This window comes from Lipophrys pholis (genome assembly GCF_963383615.2).
Source record: "Lipophrys pholis genome assembly, chromosome: 11".
NCBI classification, from domain to species: domain Eukaryota; kingdom Metazoa; phylum Chordata; class Actinopteri; order Blenniiformes; family Blenniidae; genus Lipophrys; species Lipophrys pholis.
The window spans coordinates 9537684-9556466 of record NC_137631.1 but is presented as its reverse complement, the minus strand read 5'-3'; the positions used below and the strand labels follow the sequence as shown (position 1 = coordinate 9556466).

The 18783-nt window shown below is 43.0% G+C and overlaps 1 protein-coding gene across 1 annotated transcript; it reads left to right on the top strand.

Annotated features, from left to right (window-relative positions):
* Positions 1-3327: 3327 nt before the first annotated feature.
* dhtkd1 (dehydrogenase E1 and transketolase domain containing 1) lies at positions 3328-18162 on the top strand. The gene is made up of 18 exons (XM_080474878.1): positions 3328-3384; positions 5779-6128; positions 6302-6454; positions 8945-9156; positions 9242-9436; positions 9623-9892; positions 10414-10585; positions 10673-10871; positions 11270-11582; positions 11671-11755; positions 11838-11977; positions 12148-12298; positions 12396-12502; positions 13236-13400; positions 13481-13563; positions 14458-14624; positions 17211-17296; positions 17388-18162. Exons 1-18 carry the CDS (start codon positions 3353-3355, stop codon positions 17487-17489), a joined length of 2982 nt encoding a protein of 993 aa, XP_080331004.1. The 5' UTR covers positions 3328-3352; the 3' UTR covers positions 17490-18162.
* The last annotated feature ends 621 nt before the right edge of the window (positions 18163-18783 follow it).

Genomic DNA, 18783 nt, shown 5'->3' with positions numbered 1-18783 from the left:
GTTGAGTTATTGGTAAATGTGTATTGTGATGTACTCAATTTGAACAGTTAAGAAAAAAAAAAAACAACAACAAACCCTGTAGATAAACAATAAAACTTCCCTATACATTTTGAGGGTTAAACGTCTTTTTTAGTGGGAGTGGGACGCGTGTACTGTTACCACTATGCCACTCAGTCCATCCGCTGCTGTGCGAAGAAGTAGAAAATGTGTGTGAGTCGCTGAAATGAATGCAGGGTGGCGATCCAGCGATTAGTTTAACTGTGAAATGATTCAAAACGACGACAACAACAACAACAACAAAAAAAAGAAAAAGCACAATGTACAGTTCACAGCAGTCCCAACAGGAACTTGACTCGCTTCAGGGGCTTCCATCACAAATCTCGATCGAGCTCTAACAATCACTTTGTCTCTTCTTTCTTTCACATTCTGAAGTGCTTCTTTTTTCTTTGACTTTTTTGACAGTGTGGTAGCTTTGCATCTCTATAGATATTGTCTTGATTCAAAAGAAAAGAAAAAAAAAAAGAAGTGTTATTTTCTTGTCTGATAATCGGTAGGACTTTGTTCATGTTCCACCAATTATTTAATAGATGTTTTTGTCTTGTCTTGATGAAAGCCAAAGTGAGTGCATCTTGATGTGATCTCTATTATACACACAGTACAGTTCTTTTTTCCTCTTCAGTCAATAACATTTTTTTTTTTTTTAATTTTGAAACTTGGGTGGGATTTGAAAAAGTAAAAAAGACACACAGGCTGTCCAATTTCTACAACTGGTTGTTCATATGTCTTTTGTACCAGTGAAGCTTTTTATATTGGAAATTAAAGGAGATAACTCTATATTGGAAAAAAAAATTGTCTGGCCTCTCAATGAGGCCTCGCCTCGACCAGGTCTTGCATTTCGGCCTCTTGGTGGTGTCAAGCAATTTTTTTTTTCCCCCTTCTCTTTTGTGGTTTTTGTTTTTGCCTTTAAAAGACTTGATTGTTGATTTGACGTAAGATCTCGACATGTTCCTGACTTGGTTGATTGAGTTTGCGTTCAGGGGGAAGGGGGTGTGGGGTTGGGGATCCTCTAAGTCGTGGTAAGTTTCATGTTAGTACTTGTGCTGTCCATATAGTTTAATGGTCATCAGGATTACTACAACTTGTGTGGATAATTGTCTTAGTTGAAAAGTTAAACTTGTTTAGTTGGAGCCTTGCTTTCTACCTGTGTAGAGTTTTCTGTTTTTTCCCCCCATAGCGGAGTGTGTAGCCGAAAGACTCTGTTCTTTATTTTGGTCAATGTTTGTTTATGTGTGGTGTGTTTCTTTGCCTCTGTCTCCAAATTAAACCATTTCCCCTAATATGGACTGTGTGTCTCCGTGTCGTGTTTGTCCAGTGTTGTAAAGACATTTTTACAAACCACCCCCCCCCCCCCCCCCCCCTCCCCTGTGTGTCGTGTCTCGCTAACTCGTTTCTCTTTGTTGTGCTTCTCAGCTTATTTCTTATTGTGTGATGGAAGAGGGGGGGGGGGGGTCAAGGGGTCTTTGAGGTTTAAATGACAGATATCTCTTTTATCTGTGAAGCTTGAAATACGTGTCCAAACGCAGTAATACCCAGTTGTATAAAAGTTTGTTTTCTTAACCAGTCGCCTCGTGCTCTCGCAGTTAAGAAACGTGAAGAACAATTTGTTTCACCTTTTTGTTGCAACCAGTTTTTCTGGGCTCCAGAAAAGTCATCCATCATTACATACCACTTGTAGATTACTGATAAGCTCCAGCATATTTAAAAAATTTACCAAAATGGTCACAACCAAAACCTGAGCAAAAAACATGGAGGTTATAAATGCTTTATTTATTTTTTAAGAAAGGGAAAATTCCTGGTCTACACTTTTCAATCCATCATCTGTCCGTCCTGGTATAAAACATAATTAGTTTAAGAGTCACACTTACTTCCAAACCTTTTCTGAATTCAGTAAATGGGTATACATGTAGAAAGACACCATATTGTAAAGAAATCATCTGATTTCTTTTCCAAGTGCAGTTATCTTAATCATCTTAAGTCGTTTGTGTGATCACTTGAATATTCTGATCACTGCAGCGGTCTGCTTCTCGGCGCGCTGAGACTTCTGAGACAGACGGGTGAAACTGAATTTGAGGCGTCAAAACTGATCTGAATACTGTTAAAACCGAAGTCGTCTCACAGGTTTACTCATATTTTAGTCGTCTTCTACAAAAGGGATGTAGCAAACAATTAGAAGCGCACGTGGTTCATATTTGAGAGTACAGCGTGAAACACGGGGATGTTAAGATGGAGACTCGATGCCAAAACAAAGAACGGAATGTTCTTGGTACACATGTGACTCATCTCGGTCGGAGAGATTCACAAAGATGAGTATTAATTGCACGGTATCATCTTAAGCGGCAATAGTCAACAGGTGATGACACATTTTTCACATTTATCCCAAGTGAATAAGGGCAAAATTGAAAAGATGTCACATAATCCATAAAATGTGAGTCTCATTGAAGTTTCCAACAGCTTCACTTAGCAGATAATTTTTGACGTTGTGGCCAACTGTTGTTAAACTGCATTGTATAATTAAAATGCGTTTATGAATCCTTTCTTGGATGTCTGTTCACAAATATTTGAGAAACCAAAATGCAATATAGACTGGCACAACACTACAGCAACCTCCAATCTGAAGTATGAACATCTGGCTTATTGAACATCTCCGATATACTTTTGAGGATGTATTGTGTACTTGGCTGAACTGTCATACTTGGATCACATTAGATGGTTTAACTTTTCCATAGCAATGTAGTAGAGAGTATTCTATCGTGTTCTTTCTTTTTAAAATGAGAAACTTCAATTGAAACTAGACCAAAGACCAAATCTCGCGATGGTGCTCTATCTGCAAACACTCAAGGGAATTAATGGCGCGTCTCCGTACGTTTTCAAAATTAAATGTTAAGCTGGAAACATGTTTGAAACTCCAGTTGAAATGTTTCCTTTATTATGAACTGGTCAGTTAAAGTCGGCTGAATGACTCACGAAGTGTTTCACACACTGAACTCTGGGTTGCTATGAAGGAACATTAACCCCAGAAAGAAAATCAATAATTCACTTCATGTAGAAACACCAACTCCCAGGTCTCCACTACTGTGTAAGGCTGCAGTGTGTAGAAAGTTTAAAAAAACAAAAACAACAGATCGTTGTGGTTCTAACCTGTTCATTGTGAGTAACTGTTTTGCAAGTCTGGTGTTATTAAATGATGGCACAATTTAATGTCACGTGAAGGCGAAAGAGACTCGCCCTTTGACCAAGTCCCAACATGTTGCAAGAATTCCTGAGAGGAAGAACTGAGAAGCTCAGTGGTTGGATGCTACGGAGATTCAGGCTCGATGTGGAAAGGTAAGTCCAAACCAAGAAATAAACCAGTGAAGAAATGGCATGAGAACATGTTGAAACACTGGGAAATTTGCCTTTTAGTGCCATTGTCAATAAAATACATATTGGTGTGCCAATATTGATTTCTGCAGGTGATATTAGGTGTTAACCTTATCAAAGAACATAAATTTAATTAGGATGGCATCTTGGTGTTTGACTAAAGTAAACCAGAAACAAAATGGGTCGTAGCTCAGTCAACTCTTGTGTAAAACGTACTTAAATGTGTTTATTTATACATGCATTTGATGAACGAATCAGCATTTTTGTTATTACCTGCAAGGTTCTTTCCACTTGTGAAGCACCTCGAGTTATTTTCATTTTAAATAAATACATGCTGGGTCTAATTAATCTCCGTGAAGGATGATTTTTTTGCATGAATGACATCAAGAGTGTCTTTCATTGCTTCCCTGACAGTGTTAAACGTTTCTTTTTGCACAAGAACAAATTCAAGGTAAAAGGACCCGAGGAACTTAATGCTCTCTTGGTGAACGAAAACCAAAATGGGCACGCACAAATAAACACGGACTGACCATGTGTGAAAGCAGGTTACGTTCTGTACTGAGCCAATCACCGAGCAAACAAGCACACGTATCAAACACAAGCTGTTGGATACTATTGCAGTACAGCTCTGTTGCACCGGTGTAAAAAGCAGGAACATGTTGTCTGGCTGACAAGTGACAGGGACTGGTCAAAAGACACATCTAGGTTATGGTTTAATTTCATCATTTAATGGCCCAATATGCTGCTTAATGGGTGGTATCCATTTTTTTTTTGGGGGGGGGCAAGTATAAGAGCATCTGTTATGCTTGTGTTTAATTGAAGGCAATTGTCAGACATCCAAATTTTGATGGCCTGCAAACAGCCATTTAAAATCAACAGTTTATTGCTCTCTTCATGTTTAAATGAGTAAACTAATTGAATGTCATCAGCATAAGGATGATATGAAACCCCAATAAAATGGCCAGATCCAAAAAAATACAGTGAAAGCATTATTGGGCCCAGAACAGGTCCCTGTGGTACACCACATGACAGAGAGGCGGTGTTGGACATGAACTGGCCCACCGAAACGGACAGCCACCTGAGAGGACGAGGACCAGTCCAGGGCAGAACCTGAGATACCCACATGCCATGTACATCTAGAGCCACTCTAAGCTGCGAGGCAACAACCGTTTCCAGGAGTTTTGAGTCAAAAGGCAGTTTGGAGATGGGCCAAGGTCAAGATTTGTTTTTTTTTCACCAGAGGCTAGATTACAGCACGCTTAGGACAGAGCCTTTTGAAAGGGAGAGATTTATTCCATCAACAATGGTGGGACCAACTGATTTAAAAACACCCTAAAACAAGGATGGAAGGAGAAAATCAAGGAAACGGGAAAGCTAACTACTGTGACGCCTAACATCAATAAATAAATAAACAAAATGCACAAAACAAGTAAGAACTGATCACAAAACTCTCCTAATGTCATTCATATTATTTCAACACAAGAAATATGAACAGCAAACATGAAAAACGGAAGAAATTTTCAAGATAATCAATCATAATCTAATGCAAAACGTTTTGTATTTTCATACACACATCATTTTGTGTCTGACTGATTCAGAGTAGGGGTCTATGTGCAGAGCAGGACGCTGTCTCATGCATTCATATACACCATGACATCATGTCTCAGTGAAATCCCACATCCATGATATAACTCCGTCTTAGGCTACATATTCGCATCTTCACAACATCGACTGCCATCGCTCCCTCGCTCCCAACAGTCTGGTCTATTTCAGTTCATTTCTTTCTGGTATCTCTATCAAATCCATCCCTACAATTCAACTCGCTCAGAATGTTTCTGCCTATATTGCCACCAGAACATCATTCATACATCCATACATCCATCTTATGACACCTGTCATTGTGTACAGTGATTCTGACAGGCTTGAGAGATGCCTTTAAATAAAATATATCATTGTTTAACATTTACTGATGTACATTATTGATTATGAGGACAATTGTTATTAATATATGAGTACCAAATGCTGCATATTTTAATATATTTTGACACTGTATAGAAGAATTAAAGGCGATTGTCAAAATGTAATGTCTCAAGGGATCTTTTCAGAAAATAAGAAAAAGACAAATTCATTTTAAGAACAATTTTTTTTTTTAAATCTGTAAATCCTCGGGATTTTCTGACTAGACGTGTGACCGTGAACGCACCACGTGTGTTTTTAAAGGACACTTGTTGCTTCACGTCACCGCGGATCCGTCGGAAATTTGAGAATCTAGAAGATATTCAGTTTCTCACAAACTAAAAGCCCACTGCGTATACAGAAAGAAAATCCAACACTGTAATATGAAGATAATGTTTTTAGTCCTAGAAGCGTTTCCTTGAAAGTTGTGTCGCGAAAGGAGTGGGAGGAAAGGAGCCAATCGGCGGGCGGAGCGGCGCCTCCTCCCCCGCACCGTGAGCCGGCCTGTCGCCAGTATGGCCGCCGTGCAGTAGCCGTCCTCCTCCCCTGTCCGCTGCTCTCAAGACTTCTCGCTGGAAGCATGTCGGCCGTGCTGTTTCTGAGGGGCTCGCTGAGCAGACTTCCGCCCGCCGTGGCCCGGCAGGTTGTCGGCTGCAGCTACCACACCGACAGAGGCGTTTACGGGTACCGACCCAGGAGTACCGAGCGGGACCAGGCGGAGCAGAACGAGCGGATCCGGGCTCTGAACCAAGGTCAGCAAGGGGTTAACCCCCACGCGCACACCGCTCGCAACCTGGAGGGATCTGTGCATAACACGACTGCTGAACTAAACTAAACTTCACATTGTTTCCTGTTTGCGGGCTTATCCCCGCGGTCGACCCACGGCCGTGCTGTAACTTTATGGTTTGTTGTGTTTCGTGCTCAGATCACGGTCTGGCCCGACTGGTGGAGGCGTACAGAGCGCATGGACACAAAGCGGCTAAAATCAACCCCTTACTGCCCGACAAGCCTGTCGTGGACACCGTCCCAGAGATTATCACCCTGGCTGGCACCATAACAGGACAACTCAACACGGCAGGTGAGGCACAAGCCATGAAAACACACTCTCAAAGTTACACTCCTGGGATGTTTGTGTTTATTCTGCTTCAGTCTGCAGACCACCACAGTGATGTCAACATGCACAGTATAGCTCAGGTGTGGGATACGTTTTAGGCCCCGTTTACACGGCAACGTTTTTGAAGGCCATGTCTGTTTACACTAAACTTTCAAAACTATGTAGTTTTCATGTTGCGCCAGTAGTGGGTGCTGTTGGTTGTTTTTGTGATGAAACCTTAAATGCGTGCAGAGAATAAGATGTAAACTTTAACAATGGAGAGTACGCTGACGTTTGCATGGACTGACGACCAAGTATAATTGCCATTATAGACTCGACTATAAAACTTTGAGGCTGGTGCTGGTTTGTTAACTTTCATGTCAGCATCACTGATGCCTCAGCTCAGTGTTGTGTTGGTTACTAAACTCTAACTAAGAAATGTGTTATTAAATCAGTGTTTTCCATGAATTCTTTACAATTTGCTTGGTGGTTTGGCTGTATTGGGGCCTCTTGTTTGCCGGTTTTGGCCCACGGGCCTCATGTTTGACACCCCTGATAGAGATATTGCAAAAAAAAAAAAAAAAAAAACCCTCACTGAAGTTTACATACATATGCAGCATGTCAAGACATTTAGGTGTTTGAGGTGGAGTCATATTGCCCCGGATGCCCACCTACTAAATAGTGTCTGAGGTCAGAGTGGAAAATCTGAGGGAAGGAGAACTCGTTTCTTTGTCTTAAGGCTCTACTTGCACAACAATTTCAACTGAAATCAATAAACCTTAATTGCGTTTTGTCTGTTTGTTTACCCAGCAACACTCCCTGACAACGGCACTTTGTGAAAGCTCTTTTGTACATGTACGAGTAGATAGACGATAACATCTGGTCCGTCTTGTGTTGAAAACGTATCGTGGACTTTTGCTGCAGCATTATTTCATACCTGATGGTTCCAGGGCAGAAGTCAGAAGCACAACAATGCAGAAGAAAAGAAAAAGCCAACACATTGCTCTGCTTCTGAAATGTACTGCCTTTCACTAAATTAGAAAATCGATTTTCATATAGTTTCTTTGCCACTTTCTTTGGTTGCATCTCACTTCTTCACTCATTTCACACATGTGGATATGATTGAAACACTTGTTTTGAAGATAAGATAAGATATCCCTTTATTTATCTCACATGTGGAGAAATTTGCAGTGGTACAACAGGATAGTAAAGAGAAAGAAGCACACATAGCAGAAACTAAAAAAAAAAGCAGATAAATTACAATATAATAAAAATATGCACACGGTGCCTATAAGTGTGGACATGTACAGAATATGGGGGTGGATGTATTGCACATAGTAAGTACGTTTTTATAGATTATTATAGTCATTGCACCACTTATTGCACTATAACACTTATTTTGTTTTTATTAAACAAAATGGTAATGCATTTATTTCTGTTTTAGGTGAGTTTATTATTTCGGTGGAGGATTTTAGCTTAGTTATATGAAACTAATGTTATCTTTTATGACCTATGCAGTTTTAAATGGTTTCATCCAATTGAGTGAACTGTATGTATTTAAGGCGCCTTATAACATCATTCATGGTTCTGCTGCTGGAGAAGCCACACTCCTGAATCCCCCAATGTACTTTTCGCACTTTTTGTCACGATGCACTTTTGAAAATAAAAAAACAAAAAAGAATATTTAATTATTTTCTCTTTTAATGAAAACACCTACATTTTGTATTCAAACATTGCTGTACGTCAAAGTGTGTGATAGGTTACCAACGAGAACATTTCACATGTAATTCTGTGTGCCTGCGGATCGCTGCAGACTAGTATCTCCTCCACTTTCTGTTTTTCACCAACATCCCAGCCGCTTTGACTCGCCCATGTTTTTTGCAGTTTGTTTGCGTTTTTTTGTGGAAACGGTTTGCATAATCGTTAACAAAAGTCACAGCACACCCAGAATAGTAGTTTTGCACCTGGCCTCTTAAAGAGGCAGGCACATAGAATAATGATTCATAGATGTTGACGTGCAGAAATAAAGTGAAAGCCGTCGACCTGTAGGCTTGGCTTCATTTTGCTTCATTTGCCGTTTTCATCTGGGACTCCAATACTTGTCGATACTATACAGAGCCTTTTCGTTGTTCTGAGTTGCCTTTAGGAAGCTTCTCTTTTTTTGCAATTCTGTAATTTGACTCATCTGGCCAACTCCTGATTTTTCAAAAAACTGAATTACGGTGTACGAGCTCTATAATTTTGCTTCCGTTTTGTACGTTCATCTCGTAGTTCGGTGAGATGAGCTGTATTAAATGCTTAAATATTTTACATAACACTTTATTTTTGTCTTAACCATTCACGATTTATATATATATTGTTTGTCTTCAATATTTCCTTTCTGCACAAGCCTCGTGTGTAGGTGTGTCTTACTTGACTGTTGTTTGTGTGTGTGTCTGTGTGTGTCTTTGTGTATGTGTGTGTGTGTGTGTTTAGGTCTTCGGCACTTTGGGAAGGCCCAGGCTTCAGTGGAAGAGGTTGAGGCCTACCTGGAGGAGGTTTACTGTGGCAGCCTGTCAGTGGAGACCAGCCAGCTCGGCAGCCTGGAGGAGCAGGAGTGGTTCGCTGACCGATTCGAGGAGCTGAAGAGGAAGAGCTTCTCTCCAGATGAGAGGAAGAAGCTCGCCAAGATCATGCTGGAGTCGCAGGTCGGTTCGCTGAGGAGAAAAGCATCTTGAAAAGGCGTTTGGTGTTTTCTCTTAAAGGTAAAACATTCCCTCTCCCCGCATGCAGGAGTTCGACCACTTTCTTGCCACAAAGTTTGCCACTGTGAAGCGCTACGGCGGCGAAGGGGCCGAGAGCATGATGGGGTTTTTCAATGAGCTCTTCCACCAGCTGGCCCACAGCGGCGTCACCGACGTTGTCATCGGCATGCCTCACAGAGGTCGACTCAACCTCCTGACGGGCCTGCTGATGTTCCCACCAGAGGTCAGACAGACGCTTTTAATGAGACTTGCACACTGTCACATCACCCTCGACCCTCTGAGAGCACTTTGTTTATGTCACGCCTCTCCAATCAGGAAGTAAACACAAGGTCACGGCCCGCCGCTGACGGGTAAACGGGGCTGAGGTAGCATCCAAACAACACTGATCCTCCGCCGTTTCTCATTCCAGCTCATGTTCCGCAAGATGCGCGGCCTCAGCGAGTTTCCCGACACCTCGCCGTCCATCGGCGACGTCCTGTCTCACCTCACCTCCTCAGTGGAGCTGGACTTCGGTGCAAAGCGTCCTCTTCACGTCACCATGCTGCCCAACCCGTCTCACCTGGAGGCCATCAACCCCGTGGCTCAGGGCAAAGCCCGGGCAAGGCAGCAGCTCCGGAAAGAAGGGGACTACTCGCTGGAAGACGGCGCCCAGCCTGGGGACCAAGTTGTCTGTCTGCAGGTCAGTCTTTAGGATGGTGACACACAGTGTGTGAGCTATACCTCGGCTTTCGGGGGGCGTAAATAAAAAAACTAAAAGGAAATGCATAGGGAAAAACAGCATTTTACCAATATTTTAGAGACCCACCCCCGAAGTTTCACAAATCGTGTTTTAAGGGGGGCTCCTGTCTCAGTAAGGGGGGCTGAGCCCCCCCGTAGTTTGCACCCCGGTGACACACACAGTATCTCCTCATTTGAACCAGTCTGCTGGAAAAGCAAAAGAAACTAATATTTGTCTTCCACATTTTGACTATTTGCCGGAAAAAAATCAGGAAGTCAAACAAAGGAATTGTGGGAATGTACAAAGGAACATTTTTGAAAGCGACTTTGCAAATGTAAACGTTAAGCCATGCCGCTGTTGTTTCATTTGGTGTGTGTGATGGGCTTCCTCTATAGACGGGAATCAAATCTATTTACAGAGATGTTTACAAAAGAAAAAAAATCCACTCGCACAGACTTAAATGCTGCTTTCTTGTTTTCCAGGTTCACGGTGACGGCTCTTTCACTGGTCAGGGGATCGTTCCAGAAACTCTGACCATCTCAAACCTTCCTCACTTCAGAGTTGGCGGGAGCGTCCACCTGATTGTGAACAACCAAGTGGGCTACACCACTCCGTCGGAGAGAGGACGATCCTCTCTGTACTGTAGCGACGTCGGTCAGTCAAACGGCTTTAGTCTGGTTGGTATCGCTGCACAAACAGAGCCTCACTGAGCCGCGGCGACTCTCAACCTCCGTCTCCCAGGTAAGATGGTGAACTGCGCGGTGATCCATGTGAACGGTGACGATGCGGAGGAGGTGCTGCGAGCCACGCGGTTGGCTGTAGATTACCAGCGGCGGTTCAGGAAAGACGTCATCGTGGACCTGATCTGCTACCGTCAGTGGGGCCACAACGAGCTGGACGAGCCCTTCTTCACCAACCCAGCCATGTACAAGATCATCCGGTCAGTTACCGTTGCTGTCTATGGGCTCCGTGCAAAACTGCATCGGTGTTTACCGTGCTGGCAGAGGCACCTTTCACTTCCATACCTGCGGCTATTCCCTCATATACCCTGACATCAACCTCTGTGGGAGCCGCACCACCTGCTGCAGGACAACGTGTGGTTTTGTTAGATGAGATCAGACCTTTAGAACTCTAAATGTATTGTCAGGTTTCAGGTTGAATTGAGGTTCGATGGGAAGCCTCACTGCTGCTATTGTTTGATAGATTAGCATTTAAACACATAAAACTTTGTATAATCATGTATGCGTATGAGTTCTGGTTAGTTTACTTCTTTTAAAGGTTCGCGATGCCTATAATAGGTGGATAATTGTGGAGTTGGCGTTGATTTTTCTCTCGCAGATCCCGTAAGAGCGTCCCTGACTCGTACTCCGAGCAGCTCATATCGGAGGGTCTGATGACCGAAGGAGAGCGAGACGAGATCAAGTCCAAACATTACAGCATGCTCAACGACAAGCTCTCCAACATGACCCTGTACAGCCCGCCGCCCACCAACCTGCAGGGCCGCTGGGGGGGTCTGGTGGAGCCGAAGGCCCGAGTCACTAGGTGGGACACCGGGGTCCCTATTCCCCTGCTGCAGTTTGTAGGCGCTAAATCCGTCGACATCCCCGAGCAAATCCAGCTGCACAGCCACCTGGGGAAGACCCACGTACAGGTACAGCCTCTCGTCTCCCACCCTGCTGGGGGTGGACGTCACAGCAGCTGAATCAGAATTTTTATTCATTATTTGTGTGTGAAATCAGGCTCGGCTAAACAAGCTGGAGGAAGGAACGAAGTTAGACTGGTCGACAGCAGAGGCCCTGGCGTTGGGCTCTCTCCTCAGCCAAGGTGTGTGTGTGTGTGTGTGTGTTATTTGGAAAAATAACTTCGTCTTGACGTTCAGGTTTCAACCGATCTTCACTCCCAACAGGCTTTGACATTCGAATCAGCGGGCAGGACGTTGGGAGAGGCACGTTCAGCCAGCGGCACGCCATGGTGGTGTGTCAGGACACAAACGAAATGCACATCCCCCTGAACCACATCAGCCCCGAACAGACGGGATTCCTGGAGGTGAGAAGTTTACAGAAGCAAAAGCAAACATGAGAGTGAACGCTGAAAGACTCAGAACAATTTTACACCATGATTCTTGCATCGTCTTATTTAGTCCATTTTTGTGGCGCAAGTCTTTTTTTTTTTTTTCTTTCTCCTCCTCATGTGTTGTGTTGCGACCGTGTGTTCAGGTGTGCAACAGCCCGCTGTCTGAGGAGGCCGTGCTTGGATTTGAATACGGCATGAGCATCGCACAGCCCAAACTCCTCCCCGTGTGGGAGGCTCAGTTTGGAGATTTCTTCAACGGAGCGCAGATCATCTTTGACACCTTCCTCTCCGGAGGTTTTTTTTTTCTCTTTTAAACCTCAGCGACTTGTTGACGTTAAACTGCTCTCAGTGTGAGTTTGTGTATCAGACGCGAGCCTCTGTTTGTCTTCAGGTGAAGCCAAGTGGCTGCTGCAGTGCGGGCTGGTCATCTTGCTGCCTCACGGCTACGACGGAGCCGGACCCGAACACTCGTCCTGCCGCATGGAGCGCTTCCTCCAGGTCTGAGTTCAGGGAGGAGCGATACCTCCGGCCCACTGGCGTCCTCTTTTAGCTGGACTGTTTACATCGCAAGGGGGGGGGGAAGCTATCCGCTGCCACATTGTGCTCCATGCGAACTCCTGAGCAAACTGTAAAATATCTCACGGCAAGGCAAATTTATTTATAGAGCAGTGCTTTACAAATGAATGAAAGAAATACATTCAAAAAAGAAGACAGAATACAAAATACACAGAAATCAGACTGAGAGCGTTTGATAAGATTAAGAGAAAATATTGGTACCAGATAAGAATTAAGAACAGTCAACAGACCTTATAGACAAAAAAAAACAAATTTTAAAGGGTGTTGTGGAGAAATTGGCAATTTGCAACATGTGGTAGAGATGCTTGTTCTGTACTTCGACCGTATAAGAAAGGCAGTGCGTCACAGATAGTTGCAGGTTCAGTCAATCGCAGATTAAGTAAGATAAAGTTCCTTAATGGTCCACAAGTGATTAACACAGACTGTAATCGAAGGAGGGATCTGTCTGATACACTCTGTACTTCACTGATCATTCAGCTAAAATTAGATTCCAGATAAGAATCATTCCATGCCGACACTGATTGGTGGTTTTTGCGCTCCAAACATGGAAGTTTTGCGAGTCTTGGTGTTTTCTAAGCGTTACGTCGGGTTACTCGCCGTTGCACATCTGCCAGAGTTGTAAACGGTGGCTTACCGGTCCTGGTTTGTGTGTCAGATGTGCGACAGTAAAGAGGAGGGAGTGGACAGCGACACCGTGAACATGGCGGTGGTCAATCCCACCACTCCGGCTCAGTACTTCCACCTGCTGAGGAGGCAGATGATCCGAGACTTCCGCAAGCCCCTCATCGTGGTCGGACCCAAGACGCTGCTCCGGTTCTCCGTCAGTTTAGTTTCCCGACTTGCATTTGGACAAGAGTTTTGGTCAATTAAAAGCTGAGCGACGTGTCTTTATTTGCTCAGGGCGCCGTGTCCAGTCTGGCTGAACTGGCACCGGGAACCTCATTCAGACCCGTGCTGGGTGATACCGCCGCCTCAGCAGAAAGGTGTGTGTGTGTGTGTGTGTTTTGGGATATTGGTAAATGTGAACAGAATGCAGTGGTTTTCATATTTCTTTAATCCGTATTCTTTTCCCAATAGAACATAAACTAAATGCTTTGTGGGCCAGATCTTCTCCATTTCCCCACCCAGACCCCTCCACTGTAAAGCCATGCTGCTGGGATTGATGCAATATGCACGGCCTTTTCTTAGAGAGACATTGTCTGGACAGAAGTGAACTTTTCAACATTGATGGTCCTTTACAGACATGTAGCTGCTGGTTCATGACCTGCCTGCTCATAACAAAGTAGCCATAAACGAACTGCTTCACAGGCCACAGCGTCTTTGGTTTTCCCAAAAGAGTTTCACATTTAGATTCACATGTCCACAGAACAGCTTTCCATTTTCGCCTCAGGCCGTATTAAATGAGCCATTGTGAGAGTTTGTGAAGATTGAACCGTCTACAGTATACAAGCTCATCAAAAGATTCAACTTTGTTATTATATTTAAAGGAGGATTTTCAGTAATTTGTTCAGTTTAATGCAGTTTGTCACAGAACACTGAATGAGACTTTACTGAGGATAGTTGTTTTTTTTTTGTATCTATAATTTTTACAGCAGTTTGTTGTCCAATCCCAACATTTTTCAGATGTTTCTGCCATCAAATTCAAAATTGACAAAAATTCAAATTTTTTTACATCTCTTAGGTTGTTTATGTTCTGATGGGAAACAAATTCGTTTTTAAAATCTGTATATTATTGAATTTTTTTTTATTTAGGTTCAACTCAACTTCCAAACTATTATGGAGCTTGTTTTTTAAATTAATAATTTTTTTTTATTAACAGTGAAAGATAATTTGCTCATCCAAACATGACTCTCACTGACGTGTCTGGTCCTCCACAGTGTCCAGAAGGTGGTGCTGTGCTCTGGGAAGCATTATTATGCTCTGCTGAAGCAGAGGGAGGCGTCAGCGGCCGTCCAGAGCACAGCGCTGGTCCGTGTGGAGGAGCTGTGTCCGTTCCCTCTGGACGCTCTGCAGCAGGAGCTCAACAAATACCCCAACGCCAAAGGTAACGCTGCCCCTCCATATCCAGGACTTCACACCGCCAGGATGCTTTGATTCACCCTTCTTGAACCAAGAGGGTTCAGATCATCCTGACATTTAGAAAAGTTTGCAAAGTAGAAAGAAATGGCTGGTTTCATCATGCAGTCCATGTTTTTTCTGTCGGGTTCTGGTTCAGTGTTGAACCTCTCGTACCATCAAGAATATTAAGAAAACTCCCAAATCTACCAGAAAGCAGAAAAAAACAGCTTTCTACCAATGTGTACTCTTATTTCAGAACTTCCTCAGTATGATTGTTCAATCACAGACGGTTCACTGTGTCTCACGTATGTAACAGAAGCTTCTCGGTACCATGAAAACAATAATATTATCACACAGATACCAGAAACCAGAAACTCTCACTTTGACAACTCTCCAGCCATAAAATCTGAACATCATTGATCCAGATTTTGGAATTTCTTGTGTTTCAGCAGCAAAAACAAAAGAGTATTGAATATAATACCCCGTCCTGGGTGGTATAAATATATGAAAATAAGATTGAATTATGTATATACAGTATTAACTGCAGTAAAATGTGCTTCTGCTGAAGAATAAATACTACTGTAACAATGTTAGGTCAATGTAAACATGAGTTTGTGTTGTGACAGTAACCAAGAGTTTGATCAGGAATTCTCCTTGAAAAAATACCAATAAACAATTTATGTGTTTATAATATGAATCTGCTGCTGGAGCGAGTAAAAAGTCTTCATTTGAATTTGCAGAGTATAAAGTGTGTAGTTGTTGTCTGTTGGGTTACTGGGACTGAAATGCTGAGATATGTGTAACCAAAACAAGACAATCTGCCTGATGAGACTCTTGTAATAGAGCTTGTTTAGACTGTGTGGAAAACACAAGAATCAAATCTCGCTAAATCCTGTTTTTGAATTAAAACACATTGGGAAAAAAGAACTGGATATCAGTGACAATGGAAGACGCCCCTGGACATTTGGTGTGGATATTAACGAGCCGCAGAGCAACTAAACTCTGCATGTTTCAGTTTTTTAATCCTCTTAACGTGGCTTTTTCTGAGACCACATCACCGCTGCGCAGCGCCGCTCTATTAAAAGTGAAGCGATTTTCTCAGGTTGTCCCGCCCGCGTTCACTCTACATTCACACTGTGCTGTTCACGGTGACTTACAGGAAGTGGTGACCTTTTGCTGACAACCGAAACTTATGTCACGAGCGCCGTGAAATGTAGAAAAAGAGTCTTTGCAGAGGATCAGATGGATCCCCGTCGCTCTATTATCTGAGCGTCAGTCTTTTTGAGTGTCGGGCAGAGAAAGTTGCACAAAAGCATGTGTCGAGGTTGAGTCACGTTGGGTTGAATGCCGCTTCAGGAGCAGAATGACGGGTGCCGCTTGTGATTAAACCCTTGAGTAAACATTTGATGGCTCGTGAAGGAACCAGAATTTCGGTGCTCAGTGCAGGGCTGTCGTCCTCGCAGGTTTCTCCTACTTCATCCACCACGCGATCGCTGTTGAATTATTAATTATTTTTTTATTCTCAGAGTACTGCAACACAATAGATTAAGTCTCTCTGGCGACGTTTGAATGGTCAAAGTAGGCATTAGAGCTGATTGGATTGACAAAAAGTCCGGTCAAGCTGCGCCGTTCACACAAGTTCTGACGTGATTACAAAATCTTTCTGTCAATTCTGCACATCGTGCTGCAAACATCTAATCCTTACAGCCGGTGGGTGATTGGCGGGCCGTGTTGTTTATCCCTGTCAGACAAGTTTCTTAGAGACTGCTCGCAGCACATGCGGCTTTAATTCTGAGCTGAAACAGCAGGTTTTTATCCGGCTGTAATTTAGAGATTAAAGATGCTGAGTTTTCACCGTTGGCCCATCGGATCCATACGTTCGATTTATTTTTGGGGGGGAGTAAACCCGTCATTGGGCAAATTACTGCATTTGGTAACTTCTGCATGTCAAACTGATAACTGGCAATCACAGAGCCGCACGGTGGCGCAGTGGTTTGCCCTCTCGTCTCACTGCGAGAAGGTCTGAGGTCAGATACCGGCCGGGGCCTTTCTGTGTGTGCGTGGGTTTCCTCCCGGTGTGAAACCGTCCCAAAACATGCATGTGAGGTTAACTGGTGAATATTAGTGGTATTCAGTAGAATGGAGATTATCTTCTGATGAGATTGGGGTGTAATCTATCTATTAAAGACACTTTTTAAGCCACAACCTGAAATATTTGCACCATTGTAATGCATTCCACCATGTTTTATCATGTGTCTATAGTTTGTACAGATAAATTATCCAGATGATAAAATTACTGAATTTTAAAGCAAACAGATGTTGACTCAAAACACATTATTGGTCATACTCTTACGAATAAAACTTTCTGTTATTACAACACAAACTCTCCCCAAATGTTTGCAGACCTGTGAAGAATTTGGCTTCTAACTTGAGTGAATTAATTGGCAATATCCACAACTGATGAGTTCAATTCAGTTAGTTATCATTGATTGAGTGTAAATAATTAGATTGTCTGTGTGTGTTATAATTGCACTGTCGTTGCGGCTGATTGTAATCTGTTAATCCCACACAGAGTTCATTTGGAGTCAGGAGGAACCTCAGAACATGGGCCCCTGGTCCTTCGTGAGCCCGCGGTTTGAGAAGCAGCTGGCCTGCAAGGTGAGTCCAGTTCCGCATGATTCAGGTAAACTGAGAAAGTGAACCATGTTACACAACAGGACCCCCCACTCCCCCCCTCCTGTTCTCGCAGCTCCGGTTAGTCAGCCGACCCGCTCTCCCCGCCCCTGCTGTTGGCATCGGGACGCTCCATCACCAGCAACAAGAAGCCATCCTCACCGCCACCTTCTCCTAACGCGAGCAGCTGGAGCTCCGGTACCGCGCTACATCCTCCACCTGCTGAAGGGACCTTGACACACCTGGATTTACAGCTTTGAAATGATTTAAGAAACAAAATCACAGGAATTAAGTCAAATTGGTAGTTTTCTGTTTGTTGTTCGAAGGTGACAACTTAACTCCTGTCTCCTTGATTCTAATTGTTTATTCCTCATTCAACACACTTGATCTGTTTAGAGTAGGAGCCACCTGAATCGAGGCCTTCGCCCCCATGTTTACAAGTACCCACACGGTTTAGCTCGTATTTACTGGAGGGGATTCTCCAACTTCTTCAGCATGGAGTCACAATACAGGTCCAGTGACATTAGTGTGAGATGCTTTTTTTTGTTGTTGTTTTCTACTGTTGATTAAATAAAACACTGTAAGTTGTGAGGTATCTCCTAACATTACCTTTTTAAATAGCAATAACAACATTGGACGTTCGTCACACAATGCGATTAATATTTATTTCACGAGTCCACTGAGGTACTGCGCGCCTCCGACATTAAATTCAGACTAAGAAATACTTGATTGTCGTGTGATCGCAGTTGTAAGTGAGAAATGTATCTGAAATACTTGATTTAAAGGGCTGATGTACATACGTGAAAACAAAATATTTTCAAATAAATCTATTTTCGTGTTTGTGCAATTTGGTTCTCTTTCTTGCGTCCTTGTGTGAGACTGCTTCTTATCTACTGTGGCTCAAAACGGTCCAAACCAGGCTACAGTCCGTCTCACACACACACACACACACACACACACACACACACACACACACACACACACACACACACACACACACACACACACACACACACACACACACAAGGGATTTAGAGTCACCAATGAGCCTTGGTAGAGCCTGATATGTAACAACGACCCAAATTATTATGAACTATAATGTAATAAAACCCAAAATGTGGCAACGGGCACAAACCACTACACCCTGTTTGGCTTGTAGAATACTTCACTTCAGACTGTTTTGCACTTTGTTTGTTTTATGTAAGTTCAAGTTTTAGCATTTAATCATAGTCGTTTGTTAAAAAAATAATTCATTTTCTGTATATTACAGTTAGTGTCCTATCTATTGGCTCAATTTTGTATTGTGTTGTTCCTTCTAGGCCACCATACTTCTTTATTCAACACATGACCATAAAGGCCATATGCATAACAGATTTAACGGATCCTTAATAAGTCAACACTAAACTGTCAAAAAGAATTAATGAACATGATGCAGGTTTTCTTTTAAAAAAAAAAAAAAAAAAAATATGAGA

Coding starts and splice junctions, on each gene's coding strand:
- dhtkd1 (XM_080474878.1), top strand. CDS start 3,353: ATGCTACGGAGATTCAGGCTCGATGTGGAAAG. Junction 6,455..8,944: donor AGGACAACTCAACACGGCAG/GTGAGGCACAAG, acceptor GTGTGTGTTTAG/GTCTTCGGCACTTTGGGAAG. Junction 14,625..17,210: donor CAAATACCCCAACGCCAAAG/GTAACGCTGCCC, acceptor AATCCCACACAG/AGTTCATTTGGAGTCAGGAG.